We start from the raw sequence: 24,651 nt of genomic DNA, 5'->3' as shown, positions 1-24,651 counted from the left end.
CTGAGTTTATCATTCTTTAATAAATCACAGTTTATGAACAAATAACAATATATATTTTAATAATTTTAGTTCTGACTAGACTACCACTTGATAAGTTCTAAGACATTACTTCTAAATCAGGGTGTGACTGAGAAAAACCTAAGCCTTGGGAAATTATCCAAAAGAAATATGCCTGATTACAATTCCAAAACTACCAAATCAGACTTTTACAAGTGTGGTCTAGGCTTACTTATTTTGAAGAAAATCCCTAGATGACCGGGACATATATTCCTGGTTAGACATGAGGGCAAAGGCTTCTAAAAAATATAACTTTGCAGAAGGCTTCCTATCAATACATAGCCCTCTTCAATCAAGGTTCTAAAGTGGGAAGAATCTTTAGTTTCCTTGTTGAACTTATAAGTATTAGATATCTTATTTAGGAATTCCTGCTGGCAGCTTACTTAAAAAATTGAGACAACCAGAATTTACTGTGGTTCTAAGATTATAAGATGCTCAGTTGAATAAGAACTCACAGTTGATAGCACTCACCATTACCAAGAATATAAAATGGGTTTACTTTCATTCAGGCTAATGAATGCATCAGTGCTAGAGTTGAAAAAGGTAAAGACAACACAATAAAGGAAGCTGCTCATGATCTTTGGTGAAAACTGTTGAATGTCCACCAAAATCCATTTCCCCTTCTTGCACACTTGGCTAGACTACGTGTCTTATCTTCTCTTACTTTAAGGTGTGACTAATTTTTCTCCAATAGTATGTGAGCAGGAGTGATGTGTGCCATTTCCAGGCCTGACTGCTCCTCTTCCCCCTTCCTGTGGGTTGAAATAGTGATGATTAGAGCAACCTCAGAAGTAAAGCATTCAAGAAGGGGGTGCCTACTGTCAGCCTGGGTCCCTTAATGGGACTACTTCGAAAAGCCACCCACCAACTTAAATATATATCTCGAGCAGTTATATGAGTAAGATGTAAACTTCTATTGTGTTTAAATGCCATTACCTGCATGAATGTATATTAGAACAGTTTAGCCTATCCTACTAATACAACTGTGCTAACTTAAGCAAATTTTCTAATCCCAATAGATGTAAATGTCACTGAAATGCTCTTGAGATAATTAAAAAATTATTGCTTTTTCATAACTATTTTTTAAAAAATGAACATACTTTAAAATGTGAAAGACCTTAAGACTATTTGGGGACTAAAAAAAACAAAAACTCAGGTTATACAATAACCAGCTTTTAGAAAATTCCATAAGAAGTAAAATATTTTTTATTAGAAATACAGAAATGCAAGCTGCCTTGAAAGTGATACATTACTGACTGGATTAGAAAAGAGAAGAACACACACATACACACACACACGGTTAAAAAAAACAAAAAACAAAGTTCTTTTAAAAATAATCTGCAGGATGTGGTATCAATACAGCATCATGCTTCAGACCAAGTTTAAGGAATAAGTAATATCCAATTTTATATGACCGAAATATCTGTGTTTACTAAAGAGTTGACATTTAGTGTTTTGAAGACTTCCAGCAGATATGTGCCTAAAATATTCCACATCAAATAAGAAGATTCATACCAATAATGAAGTTTCAGAGATTTAGCAATTTTTTTCCAAAGCTATTTTGACTAAACCAAAATTCCTCCAGTTATAAGAAAATGGTGGGTAATAGCAGTATAGCTTAATAATTTTTGTTTTATATATGGCAAACATTCAGTAAATACCTGCTTAATGAATCAACGGCACTCTAATGTGGGGCAATAGATGAGCTAAGCAAAGGATTATCTATGAAGAGAACAACTATGAAACAAAGCACTATCTCTTAAAAGCAAAATGAACTCTATGGATTTTTTAAGATATTAAATTAAGTTCTATTTGAAGATGATGTGTATAATGAATAAAAAAGTTAAGATCTCAACTGAAGACTTCCAGGTTAAAATTACAAGAAATAATATAAGTCCTAAAAGGAAACTTGAACTCACTTTACAGAAGCTATGTGTCCCAGTTAAAGACCAAATACATGATGTTCTAGCAAGGAAGAAAAATTAGCAAATTAATTAATTAGAGTTCTGTTTATACTATCAAAACTAAATTTTTTATTTTAAAATTGGTAAAACTTCACCTAAACTTATCAGTCAAGAGTTATGTGATATGTTTGATGGTCCACTATGACTATATACATACAGCATACCACTCAGATAACAAAAGGCCCTTGGACTTCACTCTACACTTTCTTATATTTGCAACTTTATTCAAAGAATAGGCCCTTATTTTGAACAAGAAACAATGAATTCTCATAAATAAAAGTTATTTTCACAAAGTTTTTAAGACCATTTTTACTTTCTACAGACATAAGCATCCACGCCTCTGCCTTCCCAACATATTCATTTGTTCATTCATTCATTCATTCATTTTCATTCACATTCTCTCTCTCTCTCTCTGTCTCTCTCTCTCTCTCTCTCTCTCACACACAGAGCAGTACCACACCAAACTCAGCAATCATTTCCAAGTGGCTACATACTATTTCTCCTTTCATAGCCCACTGTGTCTAACATGTTATTATTTTAGTAGAATCTTAAAAGAGATTACCACAACAGATAAGGCACTGGTATGATGGCTTAATTTCGGCAGAAAAGTCAGTCCTGAACGAACTTGGTAATCCCGGAATCCTCCAGCTACAGAAAGCGTTGTTAAATTTATGTGTCTAGCATTTAGAATCCAATAGTTGTTTACAGTCATATAAAAATCTGGTAGAAAATTAAAAAGACACACATTAAAAATTAGTAGTTATTCCCTGCAATAAGATATCCATAATATTAATATTAAACCATTCAATTTTCTATAAAGTTATTCACATTTCTCTATTTTGACATAGTATCTTCACACGCATTCTGCTTTCCCTATTTAATCAAAATACAAATACATGAGTTACTAAAGGTATTGATAATGAAAAAAGATATCAAAATTTTATTAGCTTTCACAAGTCCATATGCAAACAGGTCTCTCTACATTCCATATGAATGCTATTGCTCATAAGCCACAAAATAGTGCAAGAATAAAACCTTAAAATTCTTCCAAAGATGAGTTTATTATGCTAAAGAGTTACAGAGCTTCTGAAATAGCCGGTGTCTCTAGTTATGAGGGCTTAGCAGCTCTCTTCGGTAGTCAACCATCACCACACAATGCACTATTAAGTTCTTAAAATCTGTTAGGACAATGGCATTCACATAAGTCTTGGGGCTATGCAGCTATAGAAAACCTGTGAGGTTTAAGGTTCTACTCCTTTAGTGTAACAAGCAGTTAAAAGAGAAGAACTTGCTGATAATTTTTCCACTTAATAGATGGAAAATTTCGGTGTCAAACATTTAAGGCCAGAACAGGGGTGTTCTCATTTTCTTTCCTGATTATCAAAATGTAAAGCATTTTTATCCTGTCATTAATTCCACAGAGGGCTTCAAACATATTGGAACTGCATACTCCCCCCATTAAAAATCTCAGCAGTATTTACTTAGATTGTGACCAAGCAGATCCATTCCTAACATCTGCAGGGTGGGGGACAAGAGTACCAATGTGGTACGCATGCCATATGTCTAAATATTTAAAGCTCAAAATTCCAGCTAACAACAGTTAAATAAAAAATATTTCTCACTACCGCCATGCTACCCTGAACAAGCCTGATCCAGCCTGATCTTGGAAGCTAAGCATGGTCGGGCCTGGTTAGTAGTACTTGGTTAGGAGACCACCTAGGTGCTGTAGGTGCAAAAAATAAAAAAAAATAAAATAAAATAAATAAGAGATTGTAAGCAGACTAGGTCATTGCAATCTGTGAGGTCAACCAAGGGTTGCCTCACCAATAAATTAATTAATTAATTCTCAGCCTACTTCAACAGACACATCATCAAAATAACCTGGAAGGGCACGTTCAAATGAAGACTCATAGGACACCTCAGCACTAGACACTGGATTATATGGGAGCATAGGGTGAGCAGATCTCTGCCCCATTGCTGTGCTATCCTCCTTCTCGTCCCATCTCTAATCTGTCTTGCATCACGAGGACCTTGATGCACATCCAAGCTCTCTCTGTACCGCATGCACAGTTACTCCGTGGCCACAAGTCAAGCTTAGGGTTATAAAGACCTGCCCTCGGGACAGATCCAGGGAAGAGGCCCACATGGGCCCTGGGAGAGGGCTTGGGAGCATATTGGCATGAAAAGTCTAGGGGCTTGGCTACTTGGAAGAGGTCTAGAAGTAAAGGCACAGCCTCCAGTGGAAAGGCTGCTTGGCCTATGCACTGCGACCCGGTGGGGAATGGCAGCACCTGAGCAGGGGCCTCTAAAGTGCAGAGCTCGGTGCAGGGCTTCCTTTCCCTCCACTTAAGGGCAATATTTCCACGAATTATAGACCGAGAATCTATTTCTAGAGGGCGTATGGGTCTCCTAAAAACCTAAAATCTACCACTTCTTAAACTTTTGTTCTTTCATTCTAAATCTGGCTTAATGCAATAAAAAATAAATACAGAATAAATGGGAAAGAGGCTTGCTAACTATAATAAAAACACCCTGACCCTAAGAATCACTTTCAGCCTGAGCCTATTGGAGACATACCACTTCTATCTTTCAAAACAATAAAACTTGACTCTCTTGAAAGTTTAACTCAAAGAATTTTTTTAAATGTATTTTAAGTAATTCCAATTTAACCTACATGACTCATCTACCTATGTCATATAAAATGTAAGAGAAAGATTTATTGGTTATGGTGATGAGTATTATGACTTCTCTATGCCTTTAGTTTTTTCCCTAAACCTACTAGGTCATTTATAATTATTAGAATTAGTAACATAGATTTAAACTCCAATAATAGAACTAAAAATTTTTATAAAAGATTTCTACAGAAAAAGTTTAATAAGAGAAAAATCAAACTTCACTGTAAGTACTGTTGTACCAGATATTCCAGCAAAACAGTTACTCCCTGGCAGTGTTAAGTTGGGTGCTTTGGAAAACTACTTTAGTTTGGAGTCATTAGGGTATATTTCTCATTTAACTATGAACAAAATTTTCATCACAATTAAGACAATGCAAATTTTGATAGGGTAAGAGGTTGTGTAAATTTACTGATCAAGAAAAATTATTTCTTTCTTAAGATTTTCTCCTATTCATATATTAAAATAAGCAGTAAAGATAATATTTGACTTGACTTTAATAAAAAGTTGATAGGCACATAATTTTTATTATGTGACATTATCACTATTTGATTAGATGACAGCAACCATAAACTCCTACTGTTTATTTAAAATTTCCTGCAACATCATAGTATTATCCATAATTTTATTTCCTCTGTTATAGCAATGTACCTTAAGTAAGCATGCAAAGGTTAAGAGCACAAGCCCAGGAACAAGTTTACCTGGCCAAATACTGGCTTCACTATTTTCTTGCTACAAGACTTTGGGCAAAAAGTTTATCTTAGCCTCTTTTTTCTATCCATAAACATGGGGATAACAATGGTATATACCTCAAAGGATCGCTATAAGGATTAAGTAACATAATAATACATCATGTAAAGTCCTTACCACAACACCCGAAACATAGCTAGAATTCAACAAATATTAGCAATTCTACCTCACTATATAAAGTGTTAGCATACCTATTTTTTTAAAAACAAGACATTTCTACTACTTTACTTAAATGTGATCTGATTTTGAATAGAGTACAGGAAAAGTACACTTTAAGAGACAGGGAGTATCCTAAAGAATAACTATACTGAAGCCCAAGTACTTAGGGATTATAAGACATATGTCATAGATATTAAGATGCTAAAGACAGAGAAAACTAACAGCAGTTTGAATTATGAGCCTCAGCTGAAAGTCACAGAGAGGTGCTGATTTAAAACAGCTGCTTTGCACATGGGTGAGTCTGTAGCCCACCCTAAAGAGAGTAGTTGGAGGATTTGTTTAATCCCAAACAACAATGGGGAGGTAAGTCAGTGTTTACTTAACAGTACTCACCTGTAATGAAACGATCTAATGGCATCACAGGAGCAACATGAGGGGTGGCTTGGGTAATAAGAAGATTTATTAGATCTTGTTTAAAATTCTTCAGTGTAAGCAATGCCCTTGCAACAAGGCCACCCATAGAATGACCAATTATCGCCACACTTTTTGGAGCAAATTCTTGACCCTATTAAACAAAAAAATCACCAAGGTATAATAAACACTTAGTATCATAATATAAATACTAAATACTATTCTCTAAATACAAGCAATTTTAAAGAAAAAAGAAAATTAAACTATATAACCTTCTATCATTAGATACAGAAATACATTTTCATGTACTTGTAAATAGTGTATACATACTATTTGGTGTTCTGTCAAACATTTTTAACAGCTTTTCTTTGGTTTTCTAAACCAAAATTAGAAAAATTAGGTCCAGCAAATGATATTTTACCCTTTGTTACAGTGGATGTAAGAGGTGTAATTATATTGTGTGTATACCAGAATATTAGATTTGATAGGATATTGGAAGTCGGATTACTTATTTAAAATTGGAAATATCACAAAAAGCCAGAAAAATAATGGGTGCAATAGCAATATACTACCTCATCATATTAACATATCTTAGCTCATTGAATTATTTTCCTATTGTGTGCATGGGTTTAAAAATAAACCAGCATTCCATAACATTTTATTCACTGACAATTATGTATTTTATTTTTAAAATAAGTATAACATTTAAAAAAATCTTTTGTCTCCACATAGTATCCTCAGGTCCACTGCCACACTTTTGCTTATTGCTTCTTAGTGATCCTTCACCTGTGCCCTCTCTTCTACTACTCTGAACCAACTGGACCTTGTGAAGAAAAGTTAACAGTAAGCCTGAAACTGCTATCCTTAGAATTGACTGCACTTAAGGTTGGCTCTGGGCTGCGATCTGGGACCACAGATTTTGGGAGGGTTCCCATCATTCTCTAAATGCTAAAGATGGCTCACTGTGCTGAAACTGTGAAAACAATATGCTTTCTGCTGAACACCTTCTGGCTGGGATTTTGGTGTATGTGAGGCACAGGGTGTCTACATAACCAGCCCCCAATAAAAAGCTTGGGCACTGAGTCTCTGATGAGCTATTCTTGTGACATTACACATGCCACAACTTTTGCTATAAGAATTAAATGCAGCCTGTGTGACTTCCTTGCAAGAGGACTTTTGGAAGCTTGCACCTGTGTCTCCTCTAAACTTTATTCCATGTACCTTTTCTGTTTGTCAATGTTGCTTTGCATTCTTTCATGGTAATAAACCACAACAGGAGTACAAGTATATGCTGAGTCTTATGAATCCTCCTGGAGAAGTACAGAGCCTGGCCATGGTCTTGGTGATCCAAACACTACATATGCTCTCTGAAAGAGATCCCCTTTGGCCTTCTCAGGTACATCACTCCAGAAATTCTTCTTTCTTCTTGCGTCACTGTTTCTCCCTCTCTATTAAACCACTCTTTAAAAAAAAAATACTCTTACTAGTATATAAATATACTGTTATTCTCCCATAGAAAACAGACAACTCCTTTTTTATTCCCACTTTACTCTTAGTGACCACACCTTTCTCTACATCTCTTCACAGTAAAACTCTTCGAAAACAGTTATCTATACAGTACCTTGCTATCTCCAATTTCTCAACTTCCATTCTCTTAAACCCATTCCAGTCAGGCTTTTATCCCAACACTCTCCACAAACTGCTTTTATCAAGCCACAAGGAATCTAATAGCCATTCTCAATTCTCATCTTACTTGAAGTACCAACAGCATTTGATATAGTTGATTACTTCTTTGTCTTTGAAATGCTTTACTTGGTTTCCTTGACAACGTACTCTCCACGTTTTCCTCTTACCTCATAGGCTGTTGCTTTTTAGTTCCTTCTCATCTCCCTTCATTTCATAATAATGGTGTGACTGAGGTCTCAATCTTTAGATCTCTTCTTTTTCATATCTTGACTCCATTAGTGATCTCATCTAGTCTCACGGTTTTAAATACATCTATAAGCTGTCAACTCTCAAGTTGTTACCTCCAGACTGGACTTCTTCTTGAACTCTAAACTCCAATGGCATACTAGCTACATTTGGGATGTCTAATGTGCATCCTAAAATGAACAGTCTAAAAATAAACAATCTCCTTCAAATCTGTTCTTCCTCCATTTTCTCTCACCTCAGTTAATGGCACTTTAATTCTTCTAGCTGTTCAGCCAAAAAATTTGAGGTCAACCTTAACTCTTCCTTTCCTCTCACTTGGTCCCTCAATATCTGATCTGCCAGCAAATCTTGATGCCTCAACCTTTAAGATTTACACCAATCTGACTATTTATCATCATCTCCACTGCTACCAACTTGATCCAAACTATCATTATTTCTTGCCTGAATCACTGTGATTGCCTCCTAACTGGTCTCACTGCTGCATCCTTACGTCCTTTCAGCTTATTCTCAGAAGCATCCAGAATGATATTGTTCAAACCTAAATCAGAATATATCATTCTTTTGTTCAAAACCTCTAAAATGGCTTTCCATGTCATTTCAAATAAAAGGCAAAATTCTTAAAATTGCCTACAAGGCTCTATAATCTGCATCCTCCCCAATTTCTTTTACCAACTCACTCTATCTGCTCGAGCCATACCAGTCTCCTTATTTTTCTTCAAATACAGCACGTATGTGCTTGTCTTATATATTTGTTTTCCCTGCTTACTCTTTTCTTAGATATGTAATTGAGCTACTCTCTCACATCTTTAACATGTATTAAATTGCTTCTCAACAGAGGTGAGTACCCTCATTCACAATTGTAGTCCTCTACTCTAAACTCCCTATCTCCCCTTCTGTTTTATTCTTCTTCTTAGCATTTATCACCATATAAAATAGTATGTATTTTTTTTTTATTTCTGGTTTCCTATCTGCCTCTCCCCACTAGAACATAAGGTCCATGAAGGCTTGCATGTGCTTTATTCATTGCTATTTTTGCATGTGGACTCATGTGAATAAATGAGGTTTCTCCATCTGAAATGTCTTCTCACTTTACCACACCCAACCCCTATATATTCGGCAAGATTCAGTTGTCTTTCTTTAACTCCTATTGTACTTGCTTGTAATAGAAATCTTACTTTCTAAAAGCCTCAACTTAAAAAAAAGTTTAATAGTTCTATTCTAACTTTAACATGTAGTCATTAGAAAAAAATCTGAAAATACAAAATAGAGGTGAATAACATACCTAGTATATAATATTAAACACATGATTGTTGTGAATAACATTTACGGAAATCTCACTTTGTAATCATGCCTTATTTATCTATCCAATAACTATCTGATATATAAAAGGTACTATACCTAACATTGCTTGTTTCCTGCTATAATATTCAGGGGTTTTTAAGTTAAAAAATACCTGCTTTAGAAATGACTTCAAAATGTTGGTTTATGCAAAGAATCTGATGTCTATATATCATTTTCAAGATGCAAAGGTATACCACACTAGCTGGATTACAACAGCTTCATCGTTAAGTCTCGAAATCAGGTTGCGCAGGTCCTTCAAATTTGTTCTTTTCAAGACTATTTGGCTTTTGAGGTTCTTTGCAATTCCATATAGGCTTGCCAATTTTTACAAAACACCTGCTGGTATTTTGATTTGTATTACATTAAATCTATTGGTCAATTTGCAGAGAATTTAAATCTTATTTTTAGTCTTTCAATCCCTGAAGTTGGTCTGCCTATTTATTTCAGATCCTTTAATTTATCTCAGCAAGGTTTGAAGTTTTCAGTGTACAGATCTTGCACATTTTGCATTAAATTTATCCATAAGAATCCTATTTTTATATTATTAAAATGTATTTTAAAATTTCACTTTCCATTTGTTCATTAATTTTGAATACTGACCATTTATCCTGTAACCTTACTAAATTCCCTTATGTATCTAATAATTTTCTGTAAACTCCTTTAATAAAGTTTCTGCATATCTATGTCATTTGTGAATATAGACAGTTTTAATTTAACCTTTGTCTTTTTCTAACCTTATTGCACTAGCTAGGACTTCTGTACAATGTTGAATAGAGATGGCAGAAGCAGACAGAAGCTAAAAAGTGGGGAAAGAAAAAATTACCTATTACACAACGTTAAAAACATGATTGTTTACTGTGAATAATATTTATGCAAATGAACCTCACTCTGTGATCACATCTTATTTATCTTAACCAATACATAATAGTTCTTAACCTAATATGGCTCGTTTCTTCCCATAATACTATTCATAATACAATTCCTTGGGGAGAAGGTTACTTGTATTCCTACTGACCTGAGTTTTATTTATTTATTTTTAATTATGAATAGGTGCTGAATGCAGTCAAATGAGTTTTCTTCATCTATTGAGATGATCTTATGATATAGATTGATTGACACTTGAGTATTAAACCAACTTCGCATTCTTGGAGTAAATCCTATCTGATCATAATATAGTACATTTTCAAATATTGCTGATTTGATAGCCTACTGTTCTGTTGGGGATTTCATATTTGTGTTCTTAAGGAACAATGTCACTGATTTTTATATTCAGAATTTGCTGGTCTCTTAAAATGAACTGTTGTGTTATCTCTCCTCCATTTTCTAAAAAGGTTTGTGTAAGATGGGTATTATTTCTTCCTTAAATTTTTAATAAAATTCATCAGTGAAATCATTTGGCCTTGGATTTTTCTTGGCAGTTAAGATTTTTAATTATAAATTCAAAAAGTTTAAAACAGATTTAGGGCTAGTCAGAGATTATTTCTTCTTGTGTCTGTTCTCTAATTTATGTTTCAAGTGATTTCGCATTTATCTGAGTCATCAAATTTACTGACATAAAGTTGTTCATAATATTCCCTTACTATTTTCTTAATATCTGTAGACTCTCTAGTGATGCCCCCTCTTCCATTCTGATATTGTTAATTGTGTCCCTCTCCTTTTCTTTCTTAACTAGTCTAGTTACGAGTTTATCAATCTTATAGATCTTTTCAAAAAATCAGCTATTGGTATCAATTTTTTTCTTTAGTTTTCCAGTTCATTCATTGCCATTCTCATCTTTGTTTCCTTATTTAGAGTTTACTTTACTCTTCTTTCTATAGTTTCTGAAGTTGGAAGGCCAGATCACTGCCTTTAAATATTGTTCCTTTCTAATGTAAGTATTTACAGCTACTTATCTCTTCTAACCACTACTTTAAACTTACAAATTCTGGTGTTGCATTTTCATTTTAATTCAGTTCAAAACATTTTCAAATTTCACCTGTAATTTTCTTTTTGGTCTCTGGGTTATCTAGAAGTAATTTCCACATATGTGAGATTTTTCCTTATTTTTTTGTTGTTGATTTCTAATTTAATTCTATTGTGTTCAGAAAATATACCATGTATAATTTCAATCCTTTGAAATTTATTGGGACTTGTTTTATGGCCTAGCATATGGCATATATTAGTCTCATGTACATTTTAAGAGAACATAGTTTCTACAGTTTTGGGGTATAGTGTTCTACAAATGTCAACAGGTTAAGCTGGTTAACAGTGTTCAAATCTTCTACACTTTACTGATTTTATGTCTATTTATTTTATTAATTATTGAGAGAGAACTGCTAAACTCTCTTAACTGTGGATTTACCTATTTTTTTTTTTAGTTCTGTTAGTTTCCGCTTCATGAATTTGGAAGCTCTGTTATTAAGTACATATTTAATTGGTATTGTTTCGCCTACCTGATGAGCTGACTCTCATCATTATGAAATGTCCCTCTTTACCCCTGTAATATCCGACTTCATAGAATCTATTTAACTAATATTAAGATAGCCATGTCAGCTTTCATATGATCTGTGTTTGCATATATATTTTCCTCAATTCTTTTATTTCTAATCTATCAGGATCTTTAAAGTGGCTTTTGCTTTCTAGTAGACAATTTAGCATATAGGTGGTGGGTCTTGGTTTTTTTTTATCTAGTCTGAAACCTCTTGCTTTAAACTGGAGTGTTTAATCCATCTACAATTAATGTAATATTGATACAGTTAAATTTAACTCTATTTTCTTCCCATTTGTTTTCTATTTGTCATAGGTTTGTATTCTTTTCTCTTTATAACTATTTCTCTTCCATTTGCTCTTTAGCTATATCTCCTTTTTTGTTATTACTCTAGCAATTAAAATATGCAACCTTATCAGTCTACCATGAGTTAATATTATAACACTATTTACTACAGTGGAGTAACTCTATTTACTCCACTTCCCATCCTTTTCACATTATATATTCTCCTTCTAAGTAAGTTATAAACCTCATAATGCATTTTTGTTAAAAACAATTTTTTAAGCTTTTTAATTTGAACTGATGAGTGAAAAGTTATGGAAAGAACAGAGCTCCCATATACTTCTGACCTAACTTTCCTTGATGTTAGCATTTTACACAACCATACTATATCAAAATATGCATTGATACAATAGTATTAACTAAGCAGCAGATCTAATTTAAACTTTATCTGTTTTTCCACTAATGTACTTTTTCTATTTCAGTATTACATCCCGCTTTCCTTGTATTTATTGTTTTGTTCTTTGTCTTCAAAGAGCACTGGTCAGTTATTTTTTAGTATGTCTCTCAATTTGGGTTTGTTTGAAGTTTTCTCATTAGAATGAAGTTACACGTTTTTGGCAATAATGCCACAGAAATTAAGCTGTATCCTTCCCAGTGCATCATGTCATGGGGGTTCATGAAACTGATATGTCTACTGGTGATGTTAATCTTGGTTAAGATGATGTCTACCAAATTTCTCCACTATAAAATTACTCTTTTTCTTTGTAGTTAATAAAAGATAATTTGAGACTATTTTCTATTGGGCTCTCTCTTCTGTTCCAATGATCAATGTATCTGTTTTCATGCCAGTATCATGCTGTTCTAATTATTGTAGCCTTGTAGTATAGTTTGATGTCAGGTAGTATGATACCTTCAGCTTTGTTCTTTCTCAAGATTGCCATGGTTATCCGGGGTCTTTTATGGATCCACCTAAATTTTAGGATTATTAAATGCCATTGGTATTTTGAGAGGGATTGCATTGAATCTACAGATTGCTTTGGGTAGTATGGCCATTTGAATGATGTTGATTCTTCCTACCTATGAGCACAGTATACGCTTCCATTTATTTATATCCTCTTCAACTTCTTTTTTCAATGGCGTATAATTTTGTCCAGCTGCTTTTAAGGTTTTTTCTCTTTACTTTGGTTTGCAACAATTTGATTATGATATACATAGGTGTGATTATGTGTTTATCCAACTTGACATTCATGGATCTTCTTGGATTTGTGTTAAAATTTTTAATCATAATTGAGAAATTGAACCATTAGTTCACTGAATATTTTTTTCTTTCCTATTTCTCTCTCTTCTTCAAACTATTTAGTACTATCCCACAGGTTCCTGAGGTTCTGTCCTTTTCATCCTTTTATGCTCTGTGCTTCATTTTGGATAGCTATTATCTTTTCTCAATTCGATGATCTTTTTTTCCATACTGTTAATTTTGCTTAAAGCCTATCTTCTGAATTTTTCATTTCTTATATGCACTGTTTCAGTTCTAAATTTTCCTTTTAGTTCTTTTTTTTTTAGTTCCATGTCTCTGCTAAGATTTCTCATCTCTTCCCTTATTATGTGCATCTTTTACTGTAAATCCTTACTTTTGATATTTTTGAGGCTTATATTTAAGGATTGTTAAGGTGGACACTGGAGGAGCTCTTTAGGGCTGGAGTAGTCCTATTCCTAAATCATGTCCTTTCTGATGACTCACTTGAATACCTTGTGTTCAAATAGGTCTTTCTGCTCCAGTTGGTCAGAATTCCTCTTTCCAGGCACCATGTGGTCACAGTTCCCCAGAAGCTGTTTTTTGCCAGAACTTGTACTGTGGCATACCAAGGAAATGGCTCAACCCACTAGGCAGCAGTATTTTATCCCTGTTTAGAATTGCTGGCACAGAATGATTTTTAGTCTGTTTTACTGCTCTTTTAAATTTCTCTAAAGACACATAGTTCCCCTTATTCCTCGCACCTAAAGTGGAAACATTCCATCACTTTCTTCTTGGAATGCCACTGCCTTGTATTTCTTGCCCTGTGCATATGCAGCATAGCATTCAAAGATTGAAAAACGTAAATTTCTAAAGCTCCCATCTCTGTCAGCTTCTCTTCTTTTGCATATCCTGATCACAAATCTAGCCAATTTTAGCAGCCCTAAATCCCAATTTCTGCCTTTTTCAGCTCAGTGGTATCGGTGCTCTGCTTGATCTCCCCCTACTTGTGTTATGGTCTAGAAAGTACTTCTAGGCAGAAAGCTAGGGCAATCAGAGTTCACCTCACATGTTATCCTTCTTTCAGAAATCAGTCCTGCTTGACTGTCCAATACCTGAAAACATGTGCTTCAGATATCTAGACTAGTTTTACAGTTGTTTAGATACGGAAGTGGTCTACTCTAGTACCAGCTACACAGTCATAATTAGAAACAGAAATTCATACTAATGGTTTTTAAGGAAATATACTGCACACCTAATTTATATACAGTTAAATTATTTTTCCTAAATTCACCACAGGAAAGGTTTCTTGTAAATTCAATTTAAACTTCAAAAACCACCAGAGTTCAAAATAACAGACCACCACAAAAAAAACACTTTGTGTCATCTTTGCTTCAACTTCCATATAAACAAATAAATAATTTAAACTATGCCAAGTCCCTTAAAAAAAGATGCTACTAGGTTGATCACTATTGATGTGCATGTTTATCTCTTACCTTATAGAGCTTGAGAATTGTTTTAATGCATTCATGTACAAACTTGGTCTGCTTTTGAAGACTTCCACCATACAGTGCCACAAGTTCTTCATTAAAATTCACACTAAAAAAGTCAAAGTGGTACTTGAAGTCAATGTCTTCTGCTTTTCTAAGTGCAATGGAGCCAATAGAACGAACTGCAAATGAAAAGGGTACAGTGCACATTAAATGAAATTTCTGAAAGTCTACCCATTCTTGTTTCTTAACGAATAACTTTATCCTACACCCAGAATGTTTAAAAAAACAAAAAACAAAAAAAGAAACCTATTTTAGGATGACATCCTTTAACAGTATTAATTTAGAAGAATAAACCAACCTAGAGGTTATATGTTTTGTGCCCTAAGATACATTTTAAATTAAAATGAACAGATCATTCATTCTCTACCTGCTTCTCCTTCAGCAGTGGCAACAATAAACAAAAGGGAAAAGACTCTTTGAATAAGAAATAAGAATTTATACTTAAAATTCTTGAGTATTTTAAGAATGAGAAAATTCCTACAAAAAATGTCTGCTCATCATTTGGTTTAGGTACTCATGCTTGACTTGTCTCTTTTTCTTACATATGACATCCAATCCATGTGCAAATCCTGTCATACTCTCTCTAAATATCTCCCCAATTGAGGCTTCTCACCATTCCTACCGCTACCTTCTTAATCTAAGCACCATCTCTTGCCTATAATATTGTTTCCTAACTAGTCTCCCTGTTTCTACTGTTTTAGATTTTGTTTTATGCCCCTTTCACAGAATTTATTAACTGATTATATTAATTGGCATTAAAAGTTGCAGTGTGTGGTTTAGCAAGCAAATACCTGTTTGTGCTCTTCCATTTTTTAAAACATATAGTTCACATACTATACAACTCATCATGTAAAGTGTACAACTCAGTTATTTTTAGTATATTCACAGAGTTGTACAATCATTTTTGCAATCCAACTTTAGATATTTTTTTCATTACCCCTAAAAGAAAACCCTGTACTCATTAACAATCATTCCTCATTCTTCTCCTCCTCCTAATTCCAGGAAAACACTAAACTACTTTCTGTCCTCACAGATTTGCCTATTCTGGACATTTCCATAAAAGGGATCATATAATATGTTATTTTTATGACTGAGTTCTTTTAGTTATCACGATGTTTTCAAGGTTTGTCCATAGTATAGACAAATTACAAGGTATGTAATTCATGTATCAGTAATTCATTCATTTTATTGCTGAATAATATTCCCTCATATGACTATCTCACATTTTATTTATCCATTCATTAGTTGATGAACATTTGGGCATTTGCTACCTTTCAGCTATTATGAAGAGCACTGCTATAAACATTTGTATACAGTTTTTATATGGATGTATGTTTTAATTTTTCTTGGATAGATACCAAGTAGGAGAACTGTTGGGTCATATAATTTTACATTTAATATTCTGAGGAACTGTCCAACTGTTTTCCAAAGTGGCTGTAACACTTTACATTCCCACCAGCAATGTATGAGGATTTCAATTCCAATGTTATCAAGAATGTAGAGCAAAGAAAAGTACAATGTACTGTTTCTGGGAGTATAAGTTAGCATAACCAGTAAAAATAAAAGGATACACATAACCTATGACATAAAATTATGCTCCTATGGTATATATCTTACAGAAGCGTAGGCTTACATACTCCAAGATTTAAAAAAAGTTCATTATTTTTAATTGCCAATAAATGTAAACAAAACAAATGTCCAAAGATAGAATATTTAAACTATGGTGTAGTCATACAATGGAATAATAGAGCGAGGAAAATGAACAAATCACTACTTATACAAAAACAGTCCTGAATAAGCAGACTGCATTAGAGATACAGATTTAGATGCTAAAACTATAAAGAAAATCAAAGAAATTACTACCTTAAAGTTAGAACTATTTTAATCAGGAAGGGGCACACAAGGGATTTTCGAGGCAATCTTCTACTTCTTGACTTGGGTTTTGGTTCCATTGGTATTCACTTTATAATAATCGTTAATCAAATATCTATAGTCTATGCATTTTCTGTATGCGTGTTATATTTCAATTACAATAATTAACAAGAAAATCAGATTATATCATTTCCTACCTAAAGCCCTCCAAAAGTTTCCCAACACACTTAGCTCAAAATTCAAAGTCTTTTTTACAGCTTATATAATATAGCTAGTGGCTACTTTTGCATTCTCATCTCTTTTCACTTTTAGTTTCAGTGGCCTTGAATGAACCAAGCATGTTTCTGCCTCAGAGTCTTCCCTCAACAAGTCACATACCTCAGTAGTCCCTTGCTACATTCAAGCCTCTGGTCAAATGTCATCACTTCACAGTGGCCTTTCCAAGCCACTTCATCCACCTAGCCACTTTTTGACCGTATTTATCCTCTATCCCTTATTCTGGTTTATTTTTCTTTCAAACTTTTACTGTTACTGACATATGCGTTTGATATACGTCTTTCTGACAAGAAAGAGAGGGACTTTATCTGTCTTGGTCTGTTTTGCATCCTTAATACCTAGAATAATGCCTACTTAGTGGTAGATACTCCATAAGATAGATAAATAAACAGGTAAGTAATTATACTAAATGTTGAAATAATTCTATTTTCATTATATAAAAGAATATACCATTTAACAACCAAAAAAGCAGACTTTAGCTGCAATTACTTCCAGATTACTTATTGTTATGTGAGAAATAACTGCTATATCTCCAAGCCAACATTCAATTTGGAATCTATAGACATAACTTCCCTACCTTCACTTTTCTGTGTCCTCAGTATTTCTAGATCTAACTTTAAAAGCTCCAAAAAAAAAAAAAAGAAAGAAAGAAAACAATCCCCTTTCCTGCTCAGCATAACATAAACTACTGTTTACTCTTCTAATCAATGCTTCAGATTCCGTTCTCTGCAACCTTCATTTACAATACAAGCCTTTTTCTTCTGCTGATTCCTAAATCCCTATATTTATCTCACCCCACTCCTTTTTCTCCTTACTCTTTGTGAAATGGTCTTCAACTATTCTATTCTTTGTACTTCTCACATGCATTTCTCAGACAAAATGTTCCATATTTGTGTCTCCCAATATATCCAGCACAGTACTTAACACAGATATGTATCTGATAAATTCTTCAACTGAATTTTATAGCTTTCAAAATTCACTTCTGAGACTTACCTTGTTTATAACTTCCAGCATTGCCAGGAAGAAAGAGAACTGGAATACCCGTTAAAGGAAGTATTTTGTGTTCTTCAGCATAGGATCCTTCTCCATAAAGGTATAATTCATACGCAGGATAGCGTTTTGCCAGTTTCTTTGGAAGTTCTATTTTCTACAGCAATAAATAAATAAATAGATAAATAGATTTTTAAAATTACGCAATTTCACTTTAATCAAGTTTGTTAAATGATTTAGCTTCACTGTACCCAATTTTGAATTGCACAAATTTGAAATAGTACTATATAAAAATATTACTGATAAAACTGCACTTAATGCACAAAACAAATTCGTTTAGTTTATTCATATGAAGAATTAGTCTTGAAATATGTCAGTTCTGAACCATGCAGTCTTCACAAAATCATAAAATGGGACTATCGAAAATTCTAATGAATACTAATTACCCCAAGTAGTCACTGACAACAGAAAAACACTGGTAGATGTCAGCAAGTTATATGTTAACATGTTTGGAAATGCATTTAATTTAGTATCAGTATCAATTATACTTAGAAATGATAAAAGCTTTCCATTACCACATCAATTTATCTTTTTTGCTATTATAAACTGTTTTGTAATATCTCTGCTTTTACTCAGGCCCAACTATATATTCTAGCTATTACATCATTCAACAGAAAAGTAAGTTCATTTTATAACGCAGCTTTCTGACCTCTCAACTTAATAGGCTTTGACCTACAATGTGCTTGACTAATGTGAACCTATAGCCACGTCGTGGTCAAGACATGTACGCTCTTCACCATAAACATTTCAATGAATTAGCATCTGTTTTAGTTTTCACAAACCAGGTGCATTGTTTGTCAGCAAGCCTTAAAATACTATGCCAATTCATATTACTGTATACTAAATGAGCTAATTATTCATAAAAAAGTTTTCTCCACAAAATATGGAGAAATAATGGCATCCCCAAAAGGTAGGCATCTACGAAAGTGGTAGTAAAATGTAAACTCCTCTTCTGCTTTTTCTTTTATGATAGAAACCATAAAAAAATGAACCCAGTTACACTGTACAGCAGATTTTATTTAAGCAGACATCAGTAGATTTAATGATCTAGCACTGTTACACGTGTGCTTGAAAAAAATTTCAACTACTGAATTTTAAAAACTGTAAATAGTGACGACTACTGAAAAATCTGTTGTAAAAAGCAGAATTCTGATTATTCATGCACATTCCTGAATATTTCTTTGAGGATATTACCACAACCTGTGACAATAACACCAAAAGAACATCTTTAGAGTGTGGGCTTATTATTTAAGATACTAGCAACTTTTTATCTCCTCAAATACTCAAAATAGAGAAATACCACCTCCACTACTTGCTTTATATGTGTACATGTACTTCAACTCAAATTAGTCCCAATATTGGTTATGCACTGTATATCATCAAAATTGAAAATGATACACTATTTCGTTTCTTTAGGTACAAATTAAGAAAAAAAGAAAACATGAGAGAACACAAAAACACTTATCTTAATTCCTCCCAAATGGATGTACCATTTTATATAACAGTACATGCATATTAGATTCTTCTTCTTCTTAAAAACTGTAGCTAAACAAAGTTCTGAATTAGTTAATTAATTCAGAAGAATAGGAAACTATCAAATATATCAAAAAATAAATATTTAATTCTCTGGAGACAGAAAAATAAGCAAAAACATATATTTGACGCAGTTCACAATATACTATTATGAAAGCAATTTTTAGTAAGAAACTGTACATTTTTATAAATATGAATGCATACAACATGGAGTAGGGAAAAAAGCGCAGTAATGAAAAAGAGATAGAATGAAAAAAAAGCAAGATTTGTAGGTAAATGGAAAAACTTGCATTTCCAGACAGAGTTCAAGTTGGAAATGAATGGTAGGAAGAAACAGGAAGGGTTTTGACCAGATTGAGGACAGAAAAGGTATAGGCATACAAAAAGGATGCTGATGAAAAAAACAGAAGCAGGCCAAGGGATTTGAAAAGAAAACATTTATAGCAACAGGATCCAATGTATTTCAACCTGATTATTTTACATAGATCGTTTTAAATGAATACCCTACCCTCAAAAAAGACCTTTAATTAAGATCAATTATTTTTACACTTAAATATTATCTCCTCAATCCTGGCCCCATTGTATATCCTCTTGACTCTGTCATAGTACAGGTTCTTCTCATCTCTAACCTAGAACCCCTTCAAAAGACAAAAATTCTAACAAATTCTCAAGTGCTAGAAAAATACTGATTGAAGAAACTATTTTAGTATATATATAATTCGATTACAAATTAAAACAAAAGTTTGAGTTCCATAACTAAACAATAGCAAAAAAAAGGATTTTGATCAAAATGAACAGTTTTAAAGCTCTTACAAACAGCTAGCTCTCTCAGCCCCTTGCCCACCTCACCCTTAAGAATACTCCAGAGGACTCCAGCTTGATAAAAACACCTAGGGACAATCGAATCTTTCAGACTTGTCTCTCTCTCTGTCATAATCTCCCTGCTAGAATCAATCCATTCTCCATACTGCTGTCAAGAAATACCTGTTAAAACAGACATATCTTATGTGTTTCCTCACTGCAATATATAGCTGATAATGGTTTAAGGGAGAGGTCCTTTAAAAACTGGCTCTAATTATTCTTACCCACTTTCTTATAACTTAGATATGCTATGTTTTAATATTTATTTTTAATATGCTTCAAAATTCAAGATTCAATATATTGAAAAGGCTTTTACACCCATTGTCCTTTAGCCATCCAGTTTCCTATGAAGAAGGCAACCAATGTTAGCAGTTTGTGCCTCTAGAAATATTTTACATATATATAAGCAAATATGTTTATAGGTTATTTTCTCCTTTTTACATAAATGGTAACATACTATACATACTGCTTATGCCCATTGCTTATACATACTGCTTCCTACCTTTACAAATGCTATTCTTAATTCCTGCAATTTTCTTGTTTCTGCACATCACCCAATTCACTGCCCTTTTTCTGTAGCCTTTGATTACCCAAGATGACTTGAATGCTCTCTTCTATAAGGAGCCCTGTATGCACTAACGGTGAAATTATAACACTTAGCAGATTTAACTATTACATTTCTGTCTCCTCCCATTGTATTATAAAGACATAAATTAAAGGCCTAAGTTCTGATTCAGCTCCAATTCCCTCTCACTCATACCCAGTATCTACCACATACCTGATAGTCATTCAATAAATAATTTGCTAAATAAACATCAGACTTAACAAAATATATAATTTATATTTTCCGATATCAACATTTCTTTACAAAGAACAACTGTTAGATTCCATGTCTGAAGACAGGCAAACAAATTACTGTATGGGAGAAAACAATACAGATTTTCTTTTTTTTCATTTCTACGATTTGCCTAAAACTGCTACATTATGAAAGCTTTGCCTTGCTGTCTAAGGCAAGAAGCTTTAAAGGATAATGTGTATTCTGCTACCTTTGTGAGATGTTCAGTTAACTCTCAATAAGTGAATCTAAGAAAACTAAAAGTAGAGAATAAACAATTTTGAGTTCAAAATTTCATTTTTACAAAGTTTTAAATTCCTGTCCCACCTTTTTTTTAAAATGAAGAATAAAATTAAGCATTTTCAAATATTGTTCATTTTCTCTAAAATTTGGCTAAAGAATATGCAAATGAGCAGTAAAAAGGAAAGGTGACAAGAAAGAAAAGAAAACCCAATAACTAGAACATCCCATCTGCTGGATACCATCCTGTGAACAATTAGCGACCTCATTTTAAAATATATTAAAGATAACCAATATATAAAATATATTTAGAACATTTATCATTAATAACCATGGTTATTAATAGAATGACCTCAGTTATTTGTAAAATAACACAATCTAGTGTGCACAATAAGAGAGAGGACTGAGTCAAATATAAATACGGTAGTGAATTAACACAGCTTTTTATATAATAAAATAAAAATTTACAAAAAATTTGGATCAAAAACTCTTGCCACTGTAAATACTACTGTACTAACCAATTATGGACTGAATGCAAAACCTCAAAGGGTGAAGCAAATCAAAACAACTAAATACTGACGCATCAACAAAAAAAGCCAAATAGCTCGATTGCATTAGATACACTAATTTTGTGTCTTCTCAGTCAATTTTATGATGCATGAAATGCATCTGTGCAGTCCATCTGCTTTGTTCCCAATGCTAGGCAAGTTCTACTACTGCAAATATTAAAATAGCTTCAGTAATTGTGGGCAATCTAAAAATAAATGAGAATTAGTAACATACTGTTCCAAAGTAATTTTATTTTACCAAACTCTTCAATGCAGTACAAAACTAAAGTAACCTACTTCAATCTATTATTGGGAGTTTCCTAATTATTAAACCATAGAAAAATCAAAGGAGATTATAAGGGCTCTATTTTCAGTTTTTAAAAATCTAAACTAAAAGTCCAAGTGTATAACTATACATAGCCTCCAATAAACATAAACCTGTATATCCACTTAGAAATTAAGAGACAACAGTAACATGTTAAAATTTTCAATAGCATCTGACAGCAAATGTTTTCACTCCCTTATAATCACTGATGAAAATTAAGGTAAGGATCTCAAAACAAATGAAATCTGAACTGGAATTTTATCCATGGGAAAGGATGCTTGTCAGCAATTTAAACCTTAAGTAGTTTTAAGATCTAAATAATAGCAGCATAATAATCAAATATGCTCCTCCATAATGACTTGTACACAGAAATCACAATCGGCAACCTTCACCTTAAAGAAAGAAATTTGTTATCGTTTTAAAAGTATACTAAAAATACATTTTATTAATATGCATTAGAGAGTACATACACATTTTATAGAAGAGGGGTATTATAATAGGTATTCCGTAATTAGGAGACGTGTTTAGAAATAAATGAACCATTTGGGAGAAATTTATTTTGATAGTTGTGTAATCTGTCACAACCTCTTTTTACAGCTGATCATGAATGAAACTCTAGATTCTACTATGCTGAACTGAAGAAGCAATCGAGATTGAAAATGTTCAAAATGGAACGGAAGAGGTGGGGGCGGAGAGAGACAGAAAGGAAGAGAGGGAGGGAGAAAGAGAGGGAGAAAGAAGGTCCGGGTCTCTCTTAAATAGCGAACAGTGCGAAAACAAAAATAACACCGTGAAATAGATTTTGTATGCAACTGGTTAAGAGGCGACATGCATAAACACTGGCAAGTATGCACATGCACGGATCCACAACCTACAAAACAAGAGGCTCCGCGAAATCTTTACGGGAGGGAACCCTAATAGCTTTCCATTTAATTACTCATCAGGTTAGCCTCTCACACAGAGGTAAAAGCCTGGAGTCTCTAAGGCAGCTCTGGGAACTATCTAGTCAATTCACTCGGCAGAAGCTAGATCTCTTTCTGGAAAAGCGAGAGCCGTAAACCACTGGGAAAGAGGGGAAGAATTAAGGAAAGGAGGGTCCAGCGGGACCTGTGAAGGGGGGTGCGCAAGGAAGATGGGGTTTGGGTTCAGGGAGAGGAGCTGAGGCTATGTCTCTGGGGATGAAAGAGGTTGGACGGGGCGCCAGTTAGAAGAGCCGGTGCTTGCATTTGGGATCGCGAAGAGGGCGGAGGGACAGGGGAGCAACTGCGAATGGGGCAGGGAGGATGCAAGGAAACCATCTAGGAAACCATCCACCGTGAATAAAGGACACAAAGGGCAGGTAAGGGGGGCGGGATAGTGGGGTTCTGTAGAGTCTTCCGGGGCGGGGAAAACAGAGGTGAGGTTGGGATGTGGACGTCGGAAAGGCGCGGGGAGCCAAAGCAGGGGAACCCCACAGGAGGGCCAGGCAGGAGGGGCCCGAGTATGGAGCGCCCAGGCAAAGAGAGGGAGGAAACTCACCTGATACTCCGGGTACTCAAACATGTAGCTCATACTGCACTTGTTCTCCTCGAAGTCGAAGAAGACGTCCCACAGCCCTAGAGTCGCCATGAAGACCATTAAGGCATAAAACGCCAGGTTCCAGAGGTTGACCGAGTGAAGAAACATGACGACGACAACGACCACGACGCCTTGGCCGCGGGGCCCCAAGCCCTGACTGAGCGAGTCTACGAAAGCCTAGCGCCCGCGCCGGAGCGAAGCCCGAGCAGCGCGCGCCTGCGCGGACGCCCGGCCTGCCCGCGCGCTCGCCGCCCAGTGCGCCTGCGCGCAGCCGGCGCCGCTGCACCTCCCGCCCGAAGTCTCTGTTGGAGTGAGCAGGCTGCGATTGCAGCGGGAGCACGTATCTGAGCGTAGAGGGAAAAAAAGCAGAAAGCGAGGTGGGCCGGGCTGGAGGGCGAGGGGAAATAGGGGAGGAACAGTGAAAGGGAAAAGGAAGAAGGGGGCAGGGAAGGGCAATAAGAGTCTGGCCGGAAGGGAAGAAGAGGGAGAGGGGGGACTAGAATGGGATGGGCGGAGCGCGGGAGCCCTGGAAGCGAGGAGGTTAACTTGGAGAGGGAGAATCTATTAATGATGGAGAGCAGACCTGGCGAGGGGAGGGGAGATAACAGAGCCCGGGGGCCTTCAGCTGTCCTGTGGAAAACCCTTATCCCTGCGCAGGTTAAAAACCCTTCCTGTAGAATTTTGAAACGTCTCAGGCCTCTGCAGTTTCTTTTTCCCCGGTGGTAATGGAGC

At 34.7% G+C, this 24,651-nt stretch overlaps 1 protein-coding gene across 1 annotated transcript in view; it reads right to left on the bottom strand.

Moving 5' to 3' along the window:
• PGAP1 (post-GPI attachment to proteins inositol deacylase 1) overlaps positions 1–24,027 on the bottom strand; it is a 60,095-nt gene extending 36,068 nt beyond the window's left edge. Inside the window, exons 1-5 of the mRNA XM_016135095.2 lie at positions 23,881–24,027; positions 17,964–18,117; positions 14,766–14,941; positions 5,996–6,167; positions 2,584–2,741 (exon numbers count right to left, since the gene is read on the bottom strand). Coding sequence (XP_015990581.1) covers positions 2,584–2,741; positions 5,996–6,167; positions 14,766–14,941; positions 17,964–18,117; positions 23,881–24,027 — 807 coding nt within the window. The remainder of the gene's footprint in view (positions 1–2,583; positions 2,742–5,995; positions 6,168–14,765; positions 14,942–17,963; positions 18,118–23,880) is intronic.
• Positions 24,028–24,651: the final 624 nt, after the last annotated feature.

The sequence above is a fragment of the Rousettus aegyptiacus genome, unplaced genomic scaffold (assembly GCF_014176215.1).
Source record: "Rousettus aegyptiacus isolate mRouAeg1 unplaced genomic scaffold, mRouAeg1.p scaffold_m13_p_2, whole genome shotgun sequence".
NCBI lineage: Eukaryota > Metazoa > Chordata > Mammalia > Chiroptera > Pteropodidae > Rousettus > Rousettus aegyptiacus.
Note: the sequence above shows the minus strand (reverse complement) of the source record. Positions and strands in the feature narration are given on the sequence as shown.